The sequence below is a fragment of the Miniopterus schreibersii genome (genome assembly GCF_964146895.1).
Source record: "Miniopterus schreibersii genome assembly, chromosome: 16".
In the NCBI taxonomy this organism is placed as follows: domain Eukaryota; kingdom Metazoa; phylum Chordata; class Mammalia; order Chiroptera; family Miniopteridae; genus Miniopterus; species Miniopterus schreibersii.
The window spans coordinates 22114844-22140710 of record NC_138116.1 but is presented as its reverse complement, the minus strand read 5'-3'; the positions used below and the strand labels follow the sequence as shown (position 1 = coordinate 22140710).

General features: G+C 42.7%; 6 protein-coding genes across 6 annotated transcripts; all 6 read left to right on the top strand.

The window, feature by feature from the left end:
* Nucleotides 1-495, top strand: LOC308568797 (keratin-associated protein 2-2-like; the record flags this gene model as incomplete). The annotated part of the gene is made up of 1 exon (XM_081162007.1): nt 1-495. The coding sequence occupies one exon, from the start codon at nt 1-3 to the stop codon at nt 493-495; it is 495 nt and encodes a 164-aa protein (XP_081018133.1).
* Nucleotides 496-4043: 3548 nt separating this feature from the next.
* LOC308568413 (uncharacterized protein) lies at nt 4044-4475 on the top strand (the record flags this gene model as incomplete). The annotated part of the gene is made up of 1 exon (XM_081161344.1): nt 4044-4475. The coding sequence occupies one exon, from the start codon at nt 4044-4046 to the stop codon at nt 4473-4475; it is 432 nt and encodes a 143-aa protein (XP_081017470.1).
* Nucleotides 4476-7954: 3479 nt separating this feature from the next.
* Nucleotides 7955-8356, top strand: LOC308568416 (keratin-associated protein 2-2-like; the record flags this gene model as incomplete). The annotated part of the gene is made up of 1 exon (XM_081161347.1): nt 7955-8356. One exon carries the CDS (start codon nt 7955-7957, stop codon nt 8354-8356), a length of 402 nt encoding a protein of 133 aa, XP_081017473.1.
* A 3047-nt stretch (nt 8357-11403) lies between these two features.
* Nucleotides 11404-11808, top strand: LOC308568415 (keratin-associated protein 9-3-like; the record flags this gene model as incomplete). The annotated part of the gene is made up of 1 exon (XM_081161346.1): nt 11404-11808. One exon carries the CDS (start codon nt 11404-11406, stop codon nt 11806-11808), a length of 405 nt encoding a protein of 134 aa, XP_081017472.1.
* A 3132-nt stretch (nt 11809-14940) lies between these two features.
* On the top strand, nt 14941-19465 carry LOC308568409 (uncharacterized protein; the record flags this gene model as incomplete). The annotated part of the gene is made up of 2 exons (XM_081161340.1): nt 14941-15338; nt 19147-19465. The coding sequence occupies 2 exons, from the start codon at nt 14941-14943 to the stop codon at nt 19463-19465; spliced, it is 717 nt and encodes a 238-aa protein (XP_081017466.1).
* A 2352-nt stretch (nt 19466-21817) lies between these two features.
* LOC308568417 (keratin-associated protein 1-4-like) lies at nt 21818-22210 on the top strand (the record flags this gene model as incomplete). Its single annotated transcript, XM_081161348.1, has 1 exon — nt 21818-22210. The coding sequence occupies one exon, from the start codon at nt 21818-21820 to the stop codon at nt 22208-22210; it is 393 nt and encodes a 130-aa protein (XP_081017474.1).
* Nucleotides 22211-25867: the final 3657 nt, after the last annotated feature.

Sequence of the window (25867 nt, the reverse complement as noted above, 5' to 3'; positions counted from 1 at the left end):
ATGACCGGCTCCTGCTGTGGCTCCACCTGCTCAAGCTGTGGGGGAGGCTGCTGCCAGCCCTGCTGCTGCCAGCCCTGCTGCTGCCGCGACCCCTGCTGCTGCCGCCCCTGCTGCTGCCAGACCACCGTGTGCCGCCCTGTGACCTGTGTGCCCCGCTGCACGCGCCCCATCTGTGAGCCCTGCCGCCGGCCCATCTGCTGTGACCCCTGTGGCCTGCAGCAGGGCTGCTGCCAGCCCATCGCCTGCTGCCCCATATCTTGCACAGCCGTGTTCTGCCGTCATCGTATCTGCTGTGACCCTTGTGGCGTGCAGGAGGGTTGCTGCTGTCCCATCACCTGCTGCCCCACATCCTGCACGGCCATTGTCTGCCGCCCCTGCTGCTGGGCCTCCACCTGCTGCCAGCCCATCTGTGTGCAGGCCCCCTGCTGCCGGCCGCCCTGCTGCCAGCCTGCCCCCTGCCGCAGCACCTGCAGGACCTACCCCTGCTGCTGCTGAGCAGCCCGGCAGGAAACATGCCAAGTGCTCAGAAACGTACTAACTCTTCCCACCCCAATGGATCTGATGAGAGATAGGGCATTCGCAACTTATCTGCTCTTCAACAACTAACTCAACAGTAACTATCTGTTTTCCACATAATTATGCAGCTCATCCTGGCCCTCCTTGAGAATCTTTAGAAAAACTCCAACTTTCATCATTTAAGTCCCTGGCTTGAAAAAATGAGTAAACAAAGATCAAAGTTCCTCTTGAATGAAACCCTACCCTACTGACATCATCATCATCACGCCTCTACTATTTCAAGATGGGTTCTTTTTCCAGGATAAGATTACATTTATGCTGGGGTTTTGCATGGTAAAATAATAAAATTTTACTTCTGGGAAGCAAATGTGTTTCTCTTTATTGCTTGTTAATCTTCAAAAGCTCATTTTTAGCTTAAGTTATGAAATGCAGGATCAGAAGAGGCAAAGGAAGAAGGATGCTCCATAGTCATTTTTTAGCTTTAGGAACAATTCCAGTACAAGGTCTGTAATTTTAATAGCAATTCAAATAATCAGAACATGTTAAGGTTATGTTAAGTACCTTCGTATTTCAAGCTACAGGTTTTGTGGTGATGCTGAGGAAATGGAGAGACTTCAGCTGGTCTCTCTGATCATGAACTTGACTCATGAGTCATCAGCACATGTGGTAAAGGGAAGGAAGCCTAAATCAGAACCCCATTTGTTCTCTAATTTAGAAACTCTACAGTGATTAAAGTCAACAGGTACCTGGGAATCCCTAACAACCAAATGCCTATGCTGGAAAGACCATATCCCAGCTTTTCCCATGGCTCCCACCAGACCACTATGGCCAATTTAAATTTCAGTGGAGTCACTGCTGCTGTGTAGACAGAGAAATGTACCTTCATTGGTACCATTTCAGTTTAGAACTCCAAGTAACTGTACCATTAAAAACAATGCTAATGCAGTTGAAATGGTGATAACATAAATCCACATTGGATATGTTGTTGTTGTAAAAACGTTTAGGCTGGCCAGGAAACTATTATTGTTTTCCTGAGAAATATGCATTGAGTTCCCAACATCTGATCTATAAGAGCTTTTTGGCACATGCTACCTGTATGCTTGGGCATATCTACCTGTCCAGCGAGGACAGTCTGGCAAGATAAGCTTTGTGAAGGCCTGGATCTTAATTGACTTTGCTCACTACTGAATTCCCACTGACTTGCACAGTATTTGGCATATAGTATATAATCAGAAATTATTTGTTGAATCATTGAAAAAGTTCTATGAGTTGGAAGAGAGAGGCTTATCCCATTTTGACTATCTCCTCACGCTCAACACGTGCGTTCTTACAATAATACAACAAGCCATCTCATGAGGAAATGTATTTTTCTTGAAATATGGTAAAAGTTTCTCAACAGGTATTCCATTTTATTAAAAGCTTAATATTGTCAGTACGTGCATATGGAGCTTTCTCTTTACTAAGTGTTGAATAGTTTACCAATAGATAGACTCCCAGGTCCAATTTCTTTCTACATGTTCTTGACCACCATTTTTTAAAATTCTCTAATTTCATCTGGTTTCCTCCATCCCAGAATTTTTCTTGTTAGCCTTCTAGAGACTTCCTCATCTTACAATATTCTCTCAGCTACAGAATGCTTCGTTTTCTCCCAAACTCATCATTACTATTGGATTGTGTTGCTTCCACAGTAACGCCATGCCCTGGTCAGCCACAGTGGCTGGTGGAGGTCCGGGCAAGCTGCAGGAGACTGTGCTGGTAGAAAGAGACGTAAACTGGAGCCTCCAACCACACACCTGGAGCCGATTTCATTGTAAAGCAAAAGGTCAGAACCAAGCAAACCCAGAGGCTAAAGCTACAAAATTGCTGAGTGACAGGATTCTCCAATAGGCTTCAAAAGTCTGAGACATTGAATATCATAGTTGGTTCTGTAGGCAGGAAGAAACTCAAGCATAGGACCAAGGGAGACGGTGGAGCAAGAGGTGCTGGGGCATGAACAAGGCAGGTTGGAGACCCCCTCTGGCTGGGATCACTACCTGGGGATTTGGTCATGCTGGTCTACTGCAACCTTGACCATGGCTTTGTTCATAGTGCCCCATGGCCACTCCATGATGTCCAATTTTATTACCATCTCCTTGTGGTATGTTCTGGAATTTTGAGAAGGCTGTGTGGGAGATAATTCTCCCAGTTCCTGAGGATACTGCTAAGACATAGAGTCCTTTCAGGTGACTCTAAAAATTAACCATTTCACAAATAACAACTATTTAAAAAAATAAATTCACTGTTAAAAATCCCTAAATAAAACAGACACTGCTTAATGACAAGGAATGTGATACCCATAATTCCATTCTTCTTGGGCTTACAAATGATGTTGCCACAGATGGTTTTGGAATAAGTATTGGTTCCTATGCTGCAAAGTGTATGACCTTAGGCAAGTCACTTATCTGGTTCTTTATGTGTAAAATGAGGACTATAATAATACCTACCCCATAGGATTTTTACAAAGAATAAAGTGATACCTTTATTTCTTTTGCATAATGCTTGGAACAGAGTTAGAACTCAGTGACACTGGCTATCGTGAAGGTTATAGATAATGAAATTCACCTTGGTATGGAAAAATATAATTATGAAAATTAGTGAGCATGTAATCTAAGACCAAAAAAAAAGCCAAATTCATAGAATGGAATGGTGGTTACCATAGGCTGGGTCTGGGGGAAAGAGAAGGTAATTTTTTTAAAAGAAAGTACAATGGTGGTTTCCAGGACCTAGAGAGAGGGGATCATGGAGAGTTAGTGCTTAATGGGTAGAGTTTTAGTTTTGAGAGAGGCAAGAGTTCTGGAGATGGATGGTGCTGATGATTGCACAATAATATGAATGTATTTAATGCCACAGAACTATAGCTACAAAGTGGCTAAGACAGTCAATTTTACGTTGTGTATTTTGCCAAAATTTTAAAAAATGGTAAGAAAAAGAAACATTGGTGATAAACGTTTACTAAGATGCATTCCTGTAGCTCCAAAAAGTAGACTGAAAAAAATCTTCTTTTACTGACACACCACAACTTATAAATATTCTGTGTTCTTCTTCCGAACTTGATTTGCCCAGGAGGCTCAGCAGTGCAAAGGACACTCAACTCGCTTAAGGGACCTAAAAGCATGACAGCTACTCTGTGCTATCAAAACACCAATTGGTATAAACATCACTAAATTACAAAGACAATTGGAGACTTTGAAGTCAGGGTCATTAAGTTCATATTTGAACCATAAATAGCAAAATATAATGAGTCTCCATTAAATAGGGAAGACAACTAGTCTTTTATGAGTACCGGAGCACCTAAAAAAGGGTCTAGAGAACTTACTAACCTGCCAGTACACAGAAAAAATAAACAAAAACAAGGAAATGGCCCTGTTCCTGGAGGTTATCAGCACCTGGCCAGGGTATATAAAGAGCCCAGAGGGGGAGGAACACATTCACACCTGAGAACACCCACTCCTCTCACCAGTCCAACCATCCCAGACCCAGACACCACCATGACCGGCTCCTGCTGTGGCTCCACCTGCTCAAGCTGTGGGGGAGGCTGCTGCCAACCCTGCTGCTGCCAGCCCTGCTGCTGCCAGCCCTGCTGCTGCCAGCCCTGCTGCTGCCGCGACCCCTGCTGCTGCCGCCCCTGCTGCTGCCAGACCACCGTGTGCCGCCCTGTGACCTGTGTGCCCCGCTGCACGCGCCCCATCTGTGAGCCCTGCCGCCGCCCCATCTGCTGTGACCCCTGTGGCCTGCAGCAGGGCTGCTGCCGCCCCATCGCCTGCTGCCCCACATCCTGCACGGCCATTGTCTGCCGCCCCTGCTGCTGGGCCTCCACCTGCTGCCAGCCCATCTGTGTGCAGGCCCCCTGCTGCCGGCCGCCCTGCTGCCAGCCTGCCCCCTGCCGCAGCACCTGCAGAACCTACCCCTGCTGCTGCTGAGCAGTGCCTCATCGCAAAGGGTTGCCCAGAGCTGGGTCCATCCTGCTGTCCCTTAGCTTCACTGCAGAACAGCATGCCTTTTCTTGAGAAGCCCATTTCTCATCTCTTCAAATAGCTCACAGTACACACTGAAGACACCTTTTCAGGCCAACTACTGATGAAGAATGCCCTGTCTTCTCAAGGCCCTAGTCTAACTCCAAATCATGTTGTCTGTTTTCTAATAAACTTCGTACTCTCTGCATAGAAATCATGGTCTTTTTGATATTTCCTTTCAGTAGATTTCTGTCTCTCTGTTTTGTCCAGAGATCTTCAAAGCAAGATGCCAAATAAACCTTTAAATTGTTTTATGCAACAATCTAAGTCTAGTTAGTTTCCTTACTATCCTTGTAAATGGCATTCATAGGGCAAAGTAGCTCAGTAAGGAAGGTGGGCATGGCTAGATTTTCATCACGTATATGGAGTCACTTGCACTCACTATTCCAGACACACAAAACATCTTCCAAATGACCATTAAGATGGGCTGACGCTTAGAAATTCCCAGAGGGTTTTTTCACTGACCTATTAGCACAGCATAGAACAGCATATGACTTGCCTCCAGTGTCAAGTCACAGAGCTCTGGGGCATGAATTACTAAGACATGACCCATATTTTCCCTGCCTGGAAATAAATTTCGGCTATGGGTTGAGGATGAGTGTCTTAGACTGAATCAATACTAGAATTGCTTATGGAGGGACTGGTGGACTCTATCTTTGAGGATCTTTTACAAAGGGGAGGGAAAATCTATTCAGGAGATTTTGGTCAGAAGTGCTTAGAGTAGAGAAATTTGTCTTTTTTACTTGAGGTTTTACATATCTTCTGAAGAGGCTCCCTTTGCACAAAATGTGATCATCATGAAGATCCCCCCACAACACGAAATGGTGATTATGCTCAAATGTGCCTTGGAACAGCAAAGCACAAGCAACGAAAGCAAAACTCAACAAGCGGCACTACATCAAATGAAAAAGCTTCTGCACAGCAGAAGAAAGAGTCCACAAAATGAAAAGGCAACCTACTGAAAGGGAGAAAGTTTTGCAAACCACACATCTGATGAGAGGTTAATATCCAAAATAAATAAGAAACACCTACAACTCAATAGCAAAACAAAAACAAAAAAAAAGAACCAAACAAATGTAAAAATGAGCAGATGACTTGAATAGACAATTTCCCAAAGAAGACTTACAAATGGCCAGCAAGTACACAAAAACCTGCTCAGCGTGACTAATCACGGGGGAAATGCAAATCAAAACCACAAGGTGATAGGGTCTCACACACGTCACAGTGGCTGTTATTAAAAAAAGAGAGAGAGAGAAAACAAATGCTGTCCAGGATGTGAAGGAAAGAAAGCCGTGGTGCACGGCTGATGAGAATGGAAACAGGTACAGTCACTATGGAAAAGCATACGGGTTCCTTTAAAAAATTAGAACTAGAACTACCACATGGTCCAGCAGAGAGGCATCTGCACTCACGTGTTAGTACAGCCAAGACGTGGACTCAACCGAAATGTCTAATGACGGATGAATAGATTAAAAAATTGTAGGAGATATATCTATATCTATCTACATCTATGTATCTATTCATGTACATATATACACACAGTGGAATATTATTCAGCCATAAAAAGGAAGAAAATTCTGCCATTTTTGAAACCATAGGTGGACCTTTAGGGCATTAGGCTAAGTGAACTAAGTCAGACAGAGACAGATAGATATTGTATGATCTCACTTATACCTGTCATCAAAAACACAGAACTCATAGAAACAGCGTAGGAAGGTGGTTGCCGGGGGCTGAGATATAGGAGAAATGGGGAGATGTTGCTCAAAGGATACAAACTTTCAGTTGTAAAGATGAGGAAGTTGGGGGGGATCTAAATGTATAGTATGATGACTACAGTTAACAAGACTGTATTGTATACTTGACAGTTGCTATGAAAGTTGAGCTTTAATGTTCCCACCATAACAACAACAAAGTAATTACGTGAGGTGTAGGATATGTTAATTAACCCTATCGCAGTGAACATTCTGCAACATATATGTGCCAAATCACCACAATACACACCTTATTTATTCAATGTTATGTGTCGATTATATCTTAATAAATCTGGGGGGGGGGGGAGAGAGTAGAATGTACAGGTTTTTATGTGGGCTCTGGTTACTGCTTTGAAAAAATCACGTGTGTCCATGGGTAAGAGAAAGAATGTAAAATGTGAGCGAGTCAAAGGTCCTCATTGATGAGAACTGTGCTTGATTTCTCCCTCCCCTGTTTCCACAGTTGTGACTCTGTTTAGTCAATTTACATTCCTTTTAAAGTTTTGAAATTATGTTTGAAATTCCATTTAGGGAGCTTTAGCTCCTGGCGCCCCAGGCACATTCTTTCGAACAATGAGCAAGATCCTGAAGTGATCTAAAACCCTGTCTGGAGAATAACAGGAGGGGTAAAGCTGAAAAGCAATGAGGCTGTTCCCATGAATTCCTCAGCTGCCTCTGCCTCCACCTCCCGTAGAAACGCATGCACCGCACTTCCAGCGGAGCCATCGCAGAGCAGCTGAGCGGCCTCCCAAAGCGTTGCCTCTGCACAGTGTGCTGCATATGTTTGCAATGCCGGTGGAAAAACCTCTGTCTTGTCACTTCTTAGTCATAGCACCGTGTCCAGGTAAATTAAGAACAAACTTCTCGTGACATCATTCGTTATCACACACACAAGAAAAACAAGTATAAAAATGTCACGTCTCAGAGATCAGATCAGCATTCTGTGGTCAGAAGGACGAGAGACATGCACAACATGAACTGGAGAAAAGAAATTTAAAAAGTGGATGGCAGTCTTGGATGCTTTATTCCAATACTTACTTGGTTTACAAAAATAAAGGTTTGTGCTTCCCATACAAGTCTATGAGCTGCAGTCCTATTTAAGGCATAAATACATTCCATTTTATCAAGTGGTATGTAGTTTCAAGGAGTCCACCCTGAAGGACATGTCTAATACCTGTGTGATTAGCATGTAGGTTTGTCAGGAGCTCTTGGGGGGCAAGGAAGGATCTAGTCATTGTTCTATAAACCCTTATATTATGTTTAATTTCCTTTAAAAATTGCAATTCCTATAGAACCATTTTGTCAGGATTGATCAGGTGCTATCTACTAAAAAAGGAGCATCAGGGGCTGCTACCGCCTGAAATGACTGTAAGTGCTTAGATTTGGATGATAAACAACAAGAATATATTCATATTTAGGGTACAAAAAGAGTTATTTAATGAGATCATGAGTATGCCATGAGCAATGCAACTATTAGTCAAACCAAAATTCTACTTAATTGGTCAAAAGAGAAACAAGCGGGGTCATCCTCACCCGGCCAGGGTATATAAAGAGCCCAGACGGGGAGGAAGACATTCACACCTGAGAACACCCACTCCTCTCACCAGTCCAACCATCCCAGACCCAGACACCACCATGACCGGCTCCTGCTGTGGCTCCACCTGCTCAAGCTGTGGGGGAGGCTGCTGCCAGCCCTGCTGCTGCCAGCCCTGCTGCTGCCGCGACCCCTGCTGCTGCCGCCCCTGCTGCTGCCAGACCACCGTGTGCCGCCCTGTGACCTGTGTGCCCCGCTGCACGCGCCCCATCTGTGAGCCCTGCCGCCGCCCCATCTGCTGTGACCCCTGTGGCCTGCAGCAGGGCTGCTGCCGCCCCATCGCCTGCTGCCCCACATCCTGCACGGCCATTGTCTGCCGCCCCTGCTGCTGGGCCTCCACCTGCTGCCAGCCCATCTGTGTGCAGGCCCCCTGCTGCCGGCCCCCCTGCTGCCAGCCCGCCCCCTGCCGCAGCACCTGCAGGACCTACCCCTGCTGCTGCTGAGCAGTGCAGTGATTATCTAGAGCAAGCAATCAGCCTTCTGAAAAAGTCATACCCCCATTTCTCAACCCAACAAACCTCCAGCCCTGAGCCATTAAGACCCCAAGTTAGCCAGAGGTTGCATGAAGATCCAGGCTCATCTATTAAGATTTGGGCTGTTCTCAAGTCTTTGTAACAGTAGCAACTTCTTTCTTTCCATCTTAGATCTTAGGCCTTTGTGGCATGTTTGTTTTCTAATAAACTTCTCTTCTTTGGCCTAGCAAACTCAGCTTTGGTTTTACTTATTCATTCTAATTTTTATCATTAAAACGTAACGTAACAAAAATGTGCTAATTGACTATCATCTGCAAGTTACACATAGTGTGGTATATAATAGAAAATAAAATTGACTTATCTCCTCTTCAAGAAACTTCCGGGAAGGTGATTCAAATTAACAATAACTCAACCAAAAATTAGAATATGAAAAAAATCAAAGTACAAGACACTCTTTGGTATCAGCAGAGAAGTTACTATTGATTGGGAAGAACAAATACTGAAAGGAGAAGCTAGCATTTTAGAAGGGTTAAGATTTCGGGGGTACAGATCTGAGGGAAAATGGCATTCTCAACAATAGAAACAATATGCACAAAGGAACAGACAGGTCGTTCAGAGGACAGTTGGTTGGGAGCACTGGGTATATGTAGAGTGATAATGGAAGGTAAATTTGGAAAATTTATGTGCTTGAATATTAACCAAATGAGTGTGCCCTTAAAGCAATAAGCATTAAGGAGCTTTTGAAAGCCTTGAGGCAGGGGAATGGCATGACAGGAGTTGGACACTGGAGTGAATCCTATGATTGCTGCTTATGAAAACAGAAGGCCCAAGGCTAGATATAACGACTATACAGAAACAAATTAAGAGCTGAACTAAGATGATGGCCATAGAATAAAGAAGTCACAAAGAGCATGGCAGACCTAGAAACTCTGAAGGAATATTAACTAATCTGAATGTGAGAAACAAGAGACAATTAGGAAGCAAATGTGACTTATTGCAGTTCCAGAGGAAACTCTTCCAGTCAGTAGGCACCTGAAAGAATTTTTACATACTTACACTTATTTACTGTATGTTTAAAATCGCCACTCCATGGTGTATTCTGCCTTCCACTAATATTCATATTCTTTAGCTATTATAAAATATTTCTTAAATAGAAGACAAATAATTTTACTAACTCTGATCCTGGAAAACAGCATCATATAAAATAAAATGAACAGATTTCGAAGTGAAGAATTGAGTTTTATACCCAGCTCTTCTGGCTATGTATTGGCTGTGTGAATGGAGCAAGTCACTAACCTCTCCAAAATGCAGCCATTCTTAGACTCAACCATATTCTAACATCAACTGATGCTCAGAGGAAATTAAAAGTTATTCATAGCATAACATCAATGTTCCACTTTAGAACTTTGGGGTTGAAAGGGTCTACATTTGACCCTTTCCTTGATTGATCCTTCCTATCAATAGTATACTGATTTGTGTACTAAAGCAAGATATGGGGCAGACAGATTAGGTCTTGCTTTCTACATAACACTTTAGTGCCTCATGCATGATAGGATTTAATAAACATGTGCTATATATAAAAAGAATGATGTCAGTTTTGGTACCTATAGAATTAAATGGTTGGGTAAGATGATTTATTAAGGTTTTGATCTTCAATATGCAATGATTCCATCTAACCATTTTTCACCTTCATACCTACAGTCATGGTTATCACATGACATGAACAGCTTTATGACACTAGCATGAATCACTTTTTAATTCTATTCTTGTACTAACCAACACCTCTGCCTCATAAAAGCTAACTACGTGCTTCTCTTCATGGTTGGAAGGAAGAAATAAGCTTACCCAGGTAGCAATAATATGTTCTTTTGGCCACAAAGTCTGGTGTGTTGTTGTTTTTTCATTTCCCCCCATGTAACCATAAATATAAAGTGGAAAATCACCTATTTTCTTTTAGCAACCGCCAGGAATCGTTTCCATTTTTACTTTGCTGAAATTTATTTTAATCTCTTCGCTCTTATTGAACAATATCTGATCATCCATTTCCTAGCCTGCCTTATAAGCACTGTGATCCAGAAAAAGTATTTCCAAGTTCCTGCTTTTTCTTCTATTGGTTCTCCTTTGTCAATTAAATGGTTGTGCTCTTTGGTCTGATGTCCTTACATAAGATACAAGGTGCAGTTACATAAAATGACATAAACTGAAATGACTCCCACCTTTGAGAAACCAATACTGCCCTGATCATCTGTGCAACAGTGATTTTCATGTTTCATAGAAATATAAGTTACACTTAAAAGTTTTTGTGATCTTTTTCCTAATTACTGGATATGAATTTTAGCCCTTATTTTAAACTTGTGATAACAAAATATCCATAGTAAACTGGAGTGGGACAGGTTTCGTTCCACATCCTCCTAGTGATAAATATTTCCTCAAGGCTGAATGTGTAAAGTTCAGGAGAGAGCATAGAAATTGGAGAGATCTGATTTCTAGAAAGATTTGTAAATTTCTATGAATATGAAGTTTATCAGAGCTTCCATCTGGGTGATTGTAGAGAATATAATTTTATTAATCTAAAAAAGTATGAAGAGCCTTGCATAAAGGCAATGGTTAGCAACAACAGTCAATGATTAATTTTTTTTCCTGAAGACTTGAGTTTTGGTGACTATGGACCCCAAAATCTCATCCCCTCAGGAATGAGAGTCACTTTGTCAGGTAACGATTACAGCATTGTTTGGAAACAAAAGATCAACAATTCCACCAAGGACTACCGAACATGTTTGGTGAGTACTACTAGCTGAGCAATAAGGAAAAACCAATTTGGACATATATTTAAAATAACTCAGTATTTGAATAATAATAAGAGGGCCCAGAGAAAGCTTGTTTAAAGAGTAACAAGATAAAAATGCTGTCCACCACACAGAAACTGGCCAAGGCCTATAAAAGGCCCAAGTGGAACAAGCAGCCCTAACTCAGAAACTCCTCCAAGCAACCCAACTCTCAATCCAACTCTTGACACCATGGCCTGCTGTCAAACTAGCTTCTGTGGATTTCCCAGCTGTTCCTGTGGGCCCTGTGGCTCCAGCTGCTGCCAGCCCAGCTGCTGCCAGCCCAGCTGCTGCCAGCCAACCTGCTGCCAGACCAGCTGCTGTGGGACCGGCTGCGGGGCAGGCTGTGGGACCTGCTGTGGCACTGGCTGTGGCCAGGGTGGCTGCTGTGGAGGCGTGAGCTGCCGCACCAGGTGGTGCCGCCCTGACTGCCGCGTGGAGGACACCTGCGTGCCCCCCTGCTGTGTGGTGAGCTGCACCCCCCCAACCTGCTGCCAGCTGCACCATGCCCAGGCCTCCTGCTGCCGCCCATCCTACTGTGGACAGTCCTGCTGCCGCCCAGCCTGCTGCTGCTACTGCTGTGAGCCCACCTGTTGAAAACCTCTTCTGATGGGAATCCTAAGAAAATGGCACATCCAAATTAACCAATGTAGAGTTCCAACAAACTTCTGAGTTCCAATACCCATAACTCAGCTTGCGACCTTTTGTCACATGGCTATATAATTTTCCTAAGATGTAAATGAATTTATAGTAGAAGACCAAAAATATTTCATAGACCTGCATATCAACAGAAGTCCTACAATGTGAAAAGAGTGCATAATATATTACTGTAAATATTACCTGAAATATTTCAACCGGTCATTGGGTTTGGGATTTAATAAAATTTTTCATTCTTCAGTGATGAGGTCATTGTTGAATAGTTCTTTTCTTTGGAACTTGTTATTAACACTAGGGTACTGGGATTTTTCAAAATCTCGATAAATGTGCCGTAGCACTATGGTTTTTCATTATTGTGCCTTTTAATAATGGTCTTTTAAAAGGTGGATTTCCTTTGTTTTGTATTAAATGGTCCAATATTCTGCAGCCAAAATATATGATTAAAAGAATACATCAGTATTTATGAACTATTTCTTAAGGTCCTCAAATGTGCAATTGATAGGGGTGGGGAACCTTTTGTCTGCCAAGGGCCATTTGGATATTTATGACATCATTCCCAGGCCATACAAAATTATCAACTAAAAAGTTAGCCTGCTATATTTGGTCAAACATTTAATTAACTCACCCCTAATGTGATGGCTGGAACTGCTTCTCTTTGGTGAGGCCTTGGTAGGGCCAGACCAAATGATTTCGGGGGCCATATACGGTCCTTGGGCGGGATGTTCCCCACCCCTGGGCCGCTAGGTGTTGCAGAAGGTCAATTTTACAAAAAGGAATTTTATGACATTTAGCTTCTTGAAAACACTGCCAAATCGATTCATTTCATTCATATATGGTTCTGTGTACAATTCTTTCTATCAGCAAGGGTATAAAGGGGGTAATGCATAATTGGAAAGACAGTAAACACAAGATTTTACAATAATACATAAGATGTAAAGGCATCCTGAGTTCCAGATCCCACCCTGTAACTAACAATCTATGAATTCTTGAGCAATCCCTTCACCTGCCTGGGTATCTGTGTCTAACCTGGAAAATGAGAGAATGGAGTTTTACTACTTATAATGTCCCTTCCAGGCATAGGGTAGTAAGTCATTTCCTAAACAGGTGACAATGAATCCGTTTAGATGCCCAAAAAAGAAAAGACAGCCAATGGTCAACTATTGTATGTGTTACCATTTCATATATAAAAAGCACATTAGAATATTAAAGTGGCTGAGATGTCCTGCAAAAAGCAACCTCTATCACCATCACTCCCAGGCTGATTTAACCTCTATTCACTTGTCACCAGCTAACATCCTATAACGCCAGTGTTCCTCAAAATATGTTTCACAAGATGACTAAAGGGAATTTCAACTGAAGTTTTTATAATAGCTATACAATTCTCTCATGTACTGTGAAGTAGAAAATAAATGTCCATTACAGGGATGGATTTAAACCAATGTGGTGTTGGCATACACGATCCCCATTTTTATTCTGATCGCCAGAGAGAGTTCTAGAATGAAACAATGAAATGAAAGATACGTAATGGAGCTTCTGTTAAAAACAAATGAAATCACTGGGGTCTTAAAATCAAAGCGGTGAGCCAACAGCTCAAGGTGGATGGGAATGAGGGGTGATTACTGAGAGGTTATTGGGCAGTGCTCTGGGGTGCTGAAACTGGAGAGAAGTGTGGTGGTGGCACACCTGAGTGCACTTTATGTTGTACACTTAAAACTAATACACTGCTAGCCCAGCCAGCATGGCTCAGTGGTTGAGCGTTCACCCAGGAACCAGGAGATCTCGGTTCAATTCCTGGTCAGGGCACATGCCTGGGTTGCGTGCTGGATCCCCAGTAGGGGGCTTGCAGGAGGCAGCCGATCAATGACTCTCTCTCATCACTGATATTTCTTTCTCTCTTTCCCTCTCTCTTCCTCTCTCTGAAATCAATAAAAACATTTAAAAAAATTTTTTTAATCTAAAAACACCGCTAATACAATGCTACATGTCAATTGTATCTCCATTTTAAGAAAAGAACATTTAAATCTATAGAGTATCCTAAAATCAAAGACTGGATGAAGTCACAAGTCAAGTAGGTTAATTTGTTCAGCACTTAAGATTTTCTTGAAATATACTTATTATATAGCTTTTAAAAAAATAAAATCTCCAGAGAAATCTATAATCACCAATGTTATTACCCACCCTCAACTCCATCTTTCCTCCCTCTATTCTCCAAAAGTCTGTAAGAAAGAGGGCAAATTTTCTTTGATTTTCCCTAGAGCACCTGCTTACATGGAAAAGAGGGAACTGACTGTAATGGTTTAAAGGGTTCAGTCTAGACTCAGATGGCATGGGTTCACATTTCAGATTCACCATTTGTTAGTGTGAACTTGGGTGAATGACTTAAATGTTTGTGGCTCAGTGTCCTCATATAGACGATGGAATAGCAATGATACCTACCCCATAGGATTGCTGTGAAAATTAAATGCATTGATGCAAGCAAAGTACTCAGAACTGTTTGGACACATAAGTGCTTCATAAATGGGAACATCCATAGTTCCCAGCCCCGAATGAAACCACTCCATTCTGGGCAGCTGAGTCACTTTGCTTCCCTGGCAAAGTGAAGAAAAGAAAGAGTAGAGGAGGGGCAGCTGTCAACATTGGAGGCCACATTGCTGAGAATTAAACTGCCGTGTGAAACCCAGGAGCTCAATTATTAGGGTCAACATTGAGTAATACGGACACTCAAAGGTGAGGTATCAGTCAATTATTCTTTGGGCAATGGGCAAATTGTAACAAATATGGGAAATTAGGGCTTACATACTCTGAACGCTAATGACTACTTGGCCGGTAAAGAATCCTAATTGAAGACCAAATAAAAGCAACTTTTAAAGCTTTCAGAAGGTTGAACAAATAACTCAGGGACAGGGCAATTATAATTTAGAAACAAGTTATTTAAACACAAACAAGGAAGAGACTTTGGGAATTATGTAAATAATAGCTGGCCAAGGCTTATAAAAGGCCCATTGTGGAAGTCTTCGCCAAAACTAAAAAATTTCTCCAAGGAACCCAACTCTCAATCCAACTCCTGACACCATGGCCTGCTGTCAAACTAGCTTCTGTGGATTTCCCAGCTGTTCCTGTGGGCCCTGTGGCTCCAGCTGCTGCCAGCCCAGCTGCTGCCAGCCCAGCTGCTGCCAGCCAACCTGCTGCCAGACCAGCTGCTGTGGGACCGGCTGCGGGGCAGGCTGTGGGACCTGCTGTGGCACTGGCTGTGGCCAGGGTGGCTGCTGTGGAGGCGTGAGCTGCCGCACCAGGTGGTGCCGCCCTGACTGCCGCGTGGAGGACACCTGCGTGCCCCCCTGCTGTGTGGTGAGCTGCACCCCCCCAACCTGCTGCCAGCTGCACCATGCCCAGGCCTCCTGCTGCCGCCCATCCTACTGTGGACAGTCCTGCTGCCGCCCAGCCTGCTGCTGCTACTGCTGTGAGCCCACCTGCTAAAAAGCCAAGTTGCTGATTTTCAACTTGAAGTTTCAACTTCCAACTCAATCCATGAGCTAATTATCTCTTCAACACCCCCGGATCAAGTTCTCGAACTTTTATTTGGCTTTCGTTGTGGGGCTACCAGATACTTGAGCCTCACAGACCTATCTCCCTCACAGACCTTGGTCTCCCCACTGAGGCAACCAAAATACAAATTTAACTCTCAAGAAATGGGAAAACCAATTTGCGTTGCGATTGACCTTCAGCAAGTACACAATCCCACGCTCCAGGCCTCAGTGCTGCCAAGGCTGTGGAAGGACTATCTGTACTTCTCAGATATGTTCACCTCCTATACTCCACCATCCTGCAAACTGCACTTCTCATAAAAGAGGAATGCTATACCAAGGTCTAATAAACTATATCTACCTGGTGCAGCATACATATCTCTTTTTCTTCATTGAGTGTGCTCATGATGTTTATTTCATAGAAAATCATGCAACATATTTTAATTTGGTTTTGCTATTGCACACTGCTCTTCCTACACACTGTTAGGAAATTTGATCAGATCCAATGGAGGTTAATCCCCATAAAAAGATCCAGCGAAGGCAGTTCAAGGGCCTCAGAGATGGCACCACTCTGTGACCATATCCTGACCTCACACAGTGCTTTCACAACCAGAGAGCTACAGAAGTCAGGACCTCTGAATCCAGCACCAGGATATGAGTTACTTTTCCATATCTGTTAGAGGGATGCTCTTTTGTGTAATCTTCAAACACTGGTAGTGTATGCTCAGTGCCATGTGCACATGGTCTTGCAGAGTAAACCAACAGAACTACAAGTTGGGAAGCCTCTCTGAGGAAATATGCTTTGAATTAGATGTAGATTTTTACTTCAAAAACTTTTCTTCCCCAGTTTCTAAACTGAAAGTGAGGATAACAAAGATTTTGCTCTGTTTTTAGAATCAACGTAAGTACTTTGGCTTAAAATGTATACTTAACAGAACTATATATTTATTATACATATACATGCATTTACATAAAATACACATATATGATGAATTTATACACATTTAAACACAAGTATCACAGAATACTTCACAAATTTGGGTGTTTTTGGGGAAAGGATCAGGATTAATTCCCGGTTTCTTGGCATTAGAACTGAACAAAACTGAAGGTATTCTTTTTTATTAAGAATATTACTTTGGCCCAGCTGGCATGGCTCAGGGGTTGAGCATCGACCTAGGATCCAGGACATCAAGATTTGATTCCCCATCAGGACACATGCCCGGGCTGCAGGCTTGATCCCTAGCAGGGCGTGTGCAGAAGGCAGCCGATCAATGACTCTCATCATTGATGTTTCTGTCTCTCTCTCTCTCCCTCCCTTCCTCTCTCTCCCTTCTTCTCTCTGAAATCAATAAAGATATATTTAAAAAAAAAAAAAAAAAAGAATACTACTTTGGCTCTGGCCGGGTGGCTCAGTGGGTTGGAGCATCATCCTGTACACCAAAAGGTTGCGGGTTCGATTCTCAGTCAGGGCACATACCTAGGTTGAGGGTTCGACTGCTAGTCAGGGTGCATATGGGAGGCAACCGATAGGTGCTTCTCTCTCACACCAATTGTTTCTCTTTCTCTTTCTCTCTCTCTTCTCCTTCTCTCTCTCTAAAGTCAATAAACATATCCTTAGGTGAGCATAAAAAAAAGAGTATTACTTTGGTTAAAATTACAATGCTTTATTCATTCAAGGGTTAATAAAAAATCAAGTAATTAGAAAGCATGAATAATGGGTAAGGTGTAAGCAAAGAATCTCCCCGACGCAGTAACTAGAGACCTGATCCAATCTCAAAAACATGCCTGGAACAACAGAACAGAAATGAAGACACATTTGTCCCCTTACTCCTTTGAGTCTAACTACTGACCACTTCCAGGTATCACTACCTAACAGCTCCAGCTGAGAAAAACAAATGGACAGTGACTTTGGTAGGAGGCAGATTTGGATGTTTTCATTACCATACACTGCTAACCATTCATTCCTTCTTTAACTCAACAAGCACATACCGAGGGACTACACGCAGATGGCGCGGAAGGTCCTATCTAGGAAACCGAGGTGAGCCAGACGGGCAGATGGTGCCCTTAAGGAACGAATGATCTGGTGGAGCAATGCCACAGCTTTAGGCCTAGAGGTGTCTGCATTCCCACCAGCAGTGTACCAGGGTGGCCTTTTCTCCACACCCTCACCAGCACTGGTTGTTTGTTGCTTTTTAAACCTGCCACCTAACAATACCGAAGGGTCTGCCTCTTTCTTTGGTCTCTCCTTGCCCTTTGGGTATGTCGGCCAGTTTGCAAACTAAAAGCAGCACTAATCACATAGCCAAAGGTGAAAACAAAACAAGGGTGGGTTGATGAATGAATGGATAAACAAATTATAGTGCATACATACAAAGGAATATCCCAGATGGCAGAGGGGGTGGGGGCGGGCAGGACTGGATGAAAAAAGGTGAAAAGATTCGCCAAAGGACATATACGTAGCCCAAGGACACAGACAACAGTGTGGTGAAGGCTGGTGGGGCTGGGTGGAGGTAGGCAAAGCAGGAGTGAATAGGGGACATCTGTAATAGTGTCAACAATAAAATTTTAGAAAGAAAGGAAATTCTGACACATTCTAAAACATGGATAACTCTTAAGAATATTATGCTAAGTGAAATAAGCCCGTCACAAAAAGACAAATATTGTATGATTCTACTTGTATGAGGTATTAAGAGTGGTGAAGTTCATCAAGACACAAAGTAGAATGGTGGTTGCCAAGGGTTTGGGGAGGGGAGAATGGGAAAGCTGTTTAATGGATATAGGGTTTCTGCTTTGCAAATAAAAAGGATTCACAATGTGAATTTACTTAATACTAGGTGAGCTGTACTCTTAAAAATGGTTAAGATCGTAAATTTTATGTGGCTTTTACTACAATTAAATTGTTTAAAAATAAATATATATAGGAGACCCCAACTTTACTGAATTAGAAGATATATGTGTATGTATGCCTTTGTACTGTTTTACTTGTTAAAATGTGTGTTCACTGCTAGCATACATTTTTACTTAGTACAGTCAGAAAACAGCCTACAAGCTAAAGTCATCAAGAGTCTCAGTTGGGAATATGTACAATGACAACAAAGACAAATGCCCTCGAGAGCCCTGGGGACCCTATAACTCGTGCGCGCTGACCACAGAGAGGCATATTTCTATGTTGATGAATCAAGTGAGCACTCACGATGACACTACTGTTAGTTATTCCAAGTCTAGACAACTTGTTTATGAAATCATGGTCCTAATTGAGTGACCACCTATAAGGATACGTTCAGTTTAAACAAACTCTGCCTAAAGGTTATCAAAGGACAGGTTCGACAAAGCAAGCCAGGGCAGTGGTTGGCTCAAGTTTTGTCTCTCATGTGACTAACATAAAGAGGAGCTGCCATGATTGGCTTCCAAAATGAGCCTTCAATTGATCCACGGGGCAAAGACGAAACATAATGAGACTTAATTGAGCAATGACCAAAACAGGCCATTGAAATGCTATTTATAACTTTCTAAACAACTCAGGTATTAGCCAATCAGAGACTGAGTCTGCAAATAGTGTCAAGGAAATATGCTAAATTTTAGGGAATTAGGTGTCTCAAGGGACTATATAAAAGGCCAGATGTAGAAGGTGCAGCCAAAACTCAAAAACATCTCCTAACAACACACCTCTCAACTCAACTCCTGATACCATGGCCTGCTGTCAAACTAGCTTCTGTGGATTTCCCAGCTGTTCCTGTGGGCCCTGTGGCTCCAGCTGCTGCCAGCCAACGTGCTGCCAGCCCACCTGCTGCCAGACCAGCTGCTGCCAGCCAACCTGCTGCCAGACCAGCTGCTGTGGCACTGGCTGTGGCCAGGGTGGCTGCTGTGGAGGCGTGAGCTGCCGCACCAGGTGGTGCCGCCCTGACTGCCGCGTGGAGGACACCTGCGTGCCCCCCTGCTGTGTGGTGAGCTGCACCCCCCCAACCTGCTGCCAGCTGCACCATGCCCAGGCCTCCTGCTGCCGCCCATCCTACTGTGGACAGTCCTGCTGCCGCCCAGCCTGCTGCTGCTACTGCTGTGAGCCCACCTGCTAAAAGGGAGGTTGCTGATTACTTCAAGAATGAAAAGGGAAGCACAGGAAAACTGCCTTGATCTCTGAAGAAGTGTGGACTTTACTTGGATGCTAAGTATCAGGATGTTTCTAAGCCGCTGAGAAATAAGTCTGAGGGCCCTCCTGAGTTGCTGAATTAGCCCACTGAAAATGTGTATCAATCAGAGGGCCAAACGAGTGATGGCTCTGTTCTCCTCCCTACCTCTTGATCCCCATACATTTTCAGGTCTGCTTTCTCCTTGAATATCCTCTGTAAATTTCAAATAAAATGTTTAAATGTGTTAAGCAAACTGATTCATTTTCTTCCTTCTATCATTTAGCTTGTCCACCTTTAGCCGAAATTCAAGAAACTGAATTTGCACTCTAAGGCATAAAGTCTAAACCAGAAAGATTAAATATAGATATATTCTGCTTCCATCCACAGCTGATGAAATGTTCCATGCATTAAATAATGTTTTTAGTTATTCAAATACTTACATGCTCCAATCTATTATGATTAGGTCTAAACCAATAAGGCCAATTTCAGCTAAAATTTTCAGGTTGATCAAAGCTAGGGGATTTCTACCTAGATGTGCTTCTATCATTTTTAATCTCCTTCCCTTTAATATACTAGATGTTCTCCTTCATGCATGCCCAGTACCTAAAGAAATTGTATTAATGACTAAATGGATTTTAAAATATGTACCAGGTACTGTCTATCAGACACTATTTTCCAAGAGCATTTAGGTTTTAATTCCTATGCCTTAGCCTATTATAGTCTTCCTACTGATCCCCAAATTGATCTCTAAGCTTCAACTCCCAGTACTCCCCTCCATTTATTATAAGTATGTATAAGGTGTATCATTGGTCTAAATGGAATTAGAATAGACAGCTATGTAGATGCCCAATGAGTTCCATCGCCATTTGTCAGACAAATGCATTAGAAATATGAAACTATATATTTTGCATTTTGCAATCCAATTTGAAAGATGTTCTCTTAAGAAGTTAGCATAGCCCTACCCAGTTCGGCTCAGTGGTTAGAGTGTCGGCCTGCAGACTGAAAGGTCCTGGGTTTGATTCTGGTCCAGAGCACATATTATGGTTGCAGAGCTCAATCCTGGGCCCAGGTTGGAAAACGTGCAGGAAGCAACCAATCGATGTTTTTTTCTCACATCAATGTTTCTGTCTCTTTCTCTCTACCCCCCCCTTTCCACTCTCTGAAAAAGCAATGGAAAAAATATCCTCAGGCGAGGAGAAAAATAAAATAAAATAAAGAAGTCAGCACAAATCTAGACCAAAAATACCATTTACCCATTAATTTTTCAATTATTCTTAGGTATTTGAGAGCAATATACAAAATACAACATGACAAGATATCAGATACTTTAAGACAAGCCTTTGCTGAGTTATTTACAAGCTCCCAGCACATACCTCTATCATCTAATTAGTAGCAGAATAAAGTAAAAGGCAGTGTATTCTTCAAAATGTCATAACTCCCAAATGTTTTTCCTGAGCCTTGGTTCAAGTACCAAGCACAGAAAAAAAATTCAGCATTTCCTGGTCTCTTTTGACAGTAATGACTCCTTCATGAGAGGTGCTCAGCTTGAAAGTTCTACTTAAATCATTATTAAGTGGTACAGGCATCCAGGAATCATGCCTTTTATGCCACCCATTCAAAATCATATTTAGTCAACATTCAGGTACTACCAGAAGTTAAGCACTCTGCTAGATACTTTCATATATACTATCTCATTTGGTTCACAAAAAAGGATTTTTTGCCTGAAACACAAGTAACATTTACACATTTCAAATTGGTTGAAATAAAGGAACTATAATGGGAATTTGATATCATGATGTCGGAGTAAATAACTTGGGAATTATACATGGCAGAAGGTACTCTTTCAGTTCAGTGGATGTCCTGATGTCCTAGAGTATTTAGTCTATATATCCAGAAGGAAAAATAATAGTTTAAAAAAAAGCGCACAATTATCCTTAGCCTGGGAGGTCTGGACAGTGTCATGTGGAATAAATGCCTCTATAAAGCATATGTGTTGACATGGACAAAAATAGGAGGACTCTTTGAACATGGAAAACCACAAACCTATTCCAAAGAGCAGAAGACTGATATGAGGAGTCCAAATGACACTATAAAACAAAGTAATTTCTAAACTGTTGCTCAGAATGTGTCATACATTTTTCAATATAAGCCAATCAGAGGCTCACTGAGGAACGAATTTAAACAAAAACAAGGAAGGTATCTTAAGAATTGTATAAATAGCAGCTGGCCAGAGTATATAAAAGGCCCGACATAGTTCCTACCACCCAAACTCTGCCAAGCAACCCAACTCCTGACACCATGGCCTGCTGTCAAACTAGCTTCTGTGGATTTCCCAGCTGCTCCACTGCTGGGAACTGTGGCTCCAGCTGCTGCCAGCCCAGCTGCTGCCAGCCAACCTGCTGCCCGACCAGCTGCTGTGGGACCAGCTGCGGGACAGGCTGTGGGACCTGCTGTGGCACTGGCTGTGGCCAGGGTGGCTGCTGTGGAGGCGTGAGCTGCCGCACCAGGTGGTGCCGCCCTGACTGCCGCGTGGAGGACACCTGCGTGCCCCCCTGCTGTGTGGTGAGCTGCACCCCCCCAACCTGCTGCCAGCTGCACCATGCCCAGGCCTCCTGCTGCCGCCCATCCTACTGTGGACAGTCCTGCTGCCGCCCAGCCTGCTGCTGCTACTGCTGTGAGCCCACCTGCTAAATGCCAGTTTGCTGATTTTCAATTGCTCAGGACATGGTATCTGAACAATCTATCTCCTCAACAACCCCTGAACCACTAACAAGTTATTAGACTTCTATTTGGGTTTCTGTGATGGGGGCTACCAAGCAGATGAGTTCTCTCTGATTCCACTCTACAATGAACACCTTGACTCTCCACTTCAGTCCCAGAAATGCTGTGAGCCCCCCTGCTGATCATCAAATTGCTTTGGATATACTACTCCTGATTTTCCAGCAGGGTTGGAAATTACTGCCATATTGTGGATTTCATCATTGAGAACTGTCCACAAGACTTATTTTCTCCTGCACTGTGATCTATTTTTAGCTTCTGTTTACCTAAAAAATTTTCCAACATTAGAGGCATCCATGTATAGCCAAGTGACATTCCTCAGATGTCACCAGAGAGAATGAAAGCTCTTCAACCAGCATTCAGCTTCTAAGAAGTAGACTAGTCTTTTCCATATTTCAACATCTGATTCTATCCCTTTTGGGGGGGATCATAATGATCTTTCCTGTTGGCTATTTAATTATATCTGTGATTCAGTGTCTTCTGTCATTTCTTAATAAATGTTATATACTAGGCAACGAAATCCTGGTCAGTGTCTCTACTTGTACATAAAATGGGTTAACTGCTTATAGTTCAAGAATGCCGACTTGTAAGAAATACACTTGTTTCTTTTTAAAAGAAACTGAAGCCATATAGTGTATTCATTCAATAAAAATTTATTGACCACTTCTAAAACAGGGATCACGTAAATTAGAAAGATGAAGAATTAAGCCTTATTCTTGAGGACCTTACTATCCAGAAAGAAAAAGAACATGTGTGAAAATAGCTACATACAGCCCGGCCGGGCGTGGCTCAGCGGTTGAGCATCGACCTAGGATCCAGGAGATCTCGGTTCGATTCCTGGTCAGGGCACATGCCCGGGCTGCGGACTCAATCCCCAGCAGGGGGCGTGCAGGAGGCAGCCGATCAATGACTCTCATCATTGATGTTTCTCTCTCTCTCTCCCTCTCCCTTCCTCTCTCTGAAATCAATAAAGATATATTTAAAAAAAGAAAAGAAAAGAACTACATACAATGTGATGAGATAAATTGTATTTTCTTAGCAGTTGGTAGGAAAAAAACTCCCTCTACCTGAGGGACAGATGCTTTTGTGACCAACATGTCTAGATATTTCACCTTACAATAAGTTCACCCATGTGGGACATGCATGTTGGCAACCCCAAAAGCTTAAAAAAAAAAAGGATGTTAAACAATTACACATGGACAAAAAAGAGAAATATTTCTTCCTGCAGAAAGAGAGTGAGGAGAAAAAAGGAGAGACCTAGTCAGGAGGTCATGAGTATTTCTCTCTGATCCCTCCGCATTAAGCTGTCACTCACACAGTCTTTGGGATGGTCGGCTTTCCTGCGAAAGGAGGAGCTGAGTTTCATGTCTTGGTTGACTCAAGGGAAGATGAAGACAGGCCAAGAGCCAGACAGAGCGGGGGTTGGGGGGTGACAAGACAGTAATGGCCCAGGAACCCTCAGACATTGTGCAGGAGCTCTGGATGGACTCTGCTGTGGAGATAGTATCTTAGTTACGTAAACTGCGAAGAAGACAGAAGGAACAGAAAGAGGATTTCAAAAAGAAAGAGAGCACCTCAGGACCAGCGAGGGCTGTGCTGGGGGCAGCACTAGGGATGACTTCACAAGGGAGGTAGTCTTTGAAGTGGGCCTTGAAGATCATTCTAAATGGAATGGAATTAGTGAGTTAAAAAAAGGTCAATCTACACACCTATTATAATGGCTAAAATCCAAAGCAAAGACAACACCAAATGCTAGCAAAATGTTGGTGCAGCAACAGGAACTCTCAGTCACTGATGGTGGGAAAGCAAAACGGTACAGTCACTTTGGAAGACAGTTGAGCTGTTTCTTACGAAGCTAATCACAGGCTTACCATACAATGCAGCGACTGTACTATTCAGTATTTACCCCCAAAAGTTGAAAACTTACGTCCATCCAAAAGCCTGCACTTGAATGTTTATAGTAGCTTCATTCATAATTGCCAAAAATCAGCAGCAACATAAATACCTCTCAATAGGTAAATAGATAAACAAACTTTGGTACATCTATTCAATAGGGTACTATTGCGTGATGAAAGGAAATGATTCATCAAACCACAAAAGGACATGGAAGAATCTTAAATGCCTGTTGCTTAATGTAAGAAGCCAATCTGAAAGGACTACATATGGTGATTCCAACTGTATGATATTCTGCAAAGAGCAAAACCATAGAGGCAATAAAAAGTTGCCAGCGTGTCCTGCCTACCGTGCCCTGCAGATGCCTATAGTATGAAAAATAAATTACAGAAGTAGAGAGACATAGGACTGGCCTATGAAAGCTAAACAGAAGCCAGCTGTGAGTTTCTGAGAAAGCGTTCCTTTATTAAAAGGAGCACGCATTGCTGGTGCTCCCACTTCCTCTTCACCCCGACTTTCCCTCGAACTTTAAACACAGATATGGTTCCTGGAGCTACAAAATGCAAGAGAATGGAAGGGCCGCTGATCCTGACACAGTTGAGCCTGTAAACCAATGCTAGCACCTACCTACCTGAGAAAAGAATAAGTTTTTTGATCAAGTCGATATTTGTTGGCTTTCCCAAAACTGGAAATCTAAAACATTCCTAACTGCTACGCTATGCAAAATGGAAACTTTCTATATATGACACCTGAGAGGATTTCAGATGCATAAACACTTCAATGATGAAAAAGGACCTCAACTGCAAATTACAAATTCTAAGCAAAAGTGGGGAGCATTTTTTTATTGAGGGTCATTGATAATATGAGTTAGATAGATAACAAAAAAGGATAGGAGAAAATATGGGGGGGTAGATTTAGGTAATAAAGGATGGAGGGGAAAAAGTAAGAAAAAAGCACAAAATAGAGGAGGGGAAAAAACATTAAAAGGACACAACGGAAAAGACAAGAAACGAGGGGCAGAAAAGGAGGGAGAGTGATGGGGAAGACACACCTGAAGGGGAAAGATGGGGGCCTATGTGACCATATGCTGTGCCACATGGTAAACACATTTCATGTGAATTTCACTTCATGTAACACTTGTATCAGTCCTATGAACTAGACTTTGTTATCCTGGATTGTACACGAGGAAAATAAATCTAAGTGAAGCTTAAAAAAACTGAAGTCTGGACCCAGTTCTGACTCCAAAACTCACAGAAAATGAAATTAAGGAACTAGATATAAAGAATAAGAGTGGGGTAGTTCAGCAGGTTTAAAGATGGCTTTTTTGGAAACTGTGGGCTTCAGAATAAGTCCCTCTTTGTGTTAAGTTATTGTCTCTCAGACCACCTGGATAATCCAGAATACTCTATTTTAAAGTCAACTAATTAGTAACCTTAATTACATCTACACAGTCCCTTTTGTTCTGTAATGTACTCATAGGTGTGAAACCAGGCCTCAGAGTTCCTGGGAACAAGAGTTCTGCCTACCACAGTGAGTATTAGACACTGTGTTGACATGAATTCCTAGAGACCCTAAATGTTACTTCAGCCCACTAATGAAAGTGGTGGCTTATGGTGGCCAGGTCAAAGTTAAAGTCTTAGCCCACATTTTAATCCCAGTAGACCCAGTCGGTCCAGA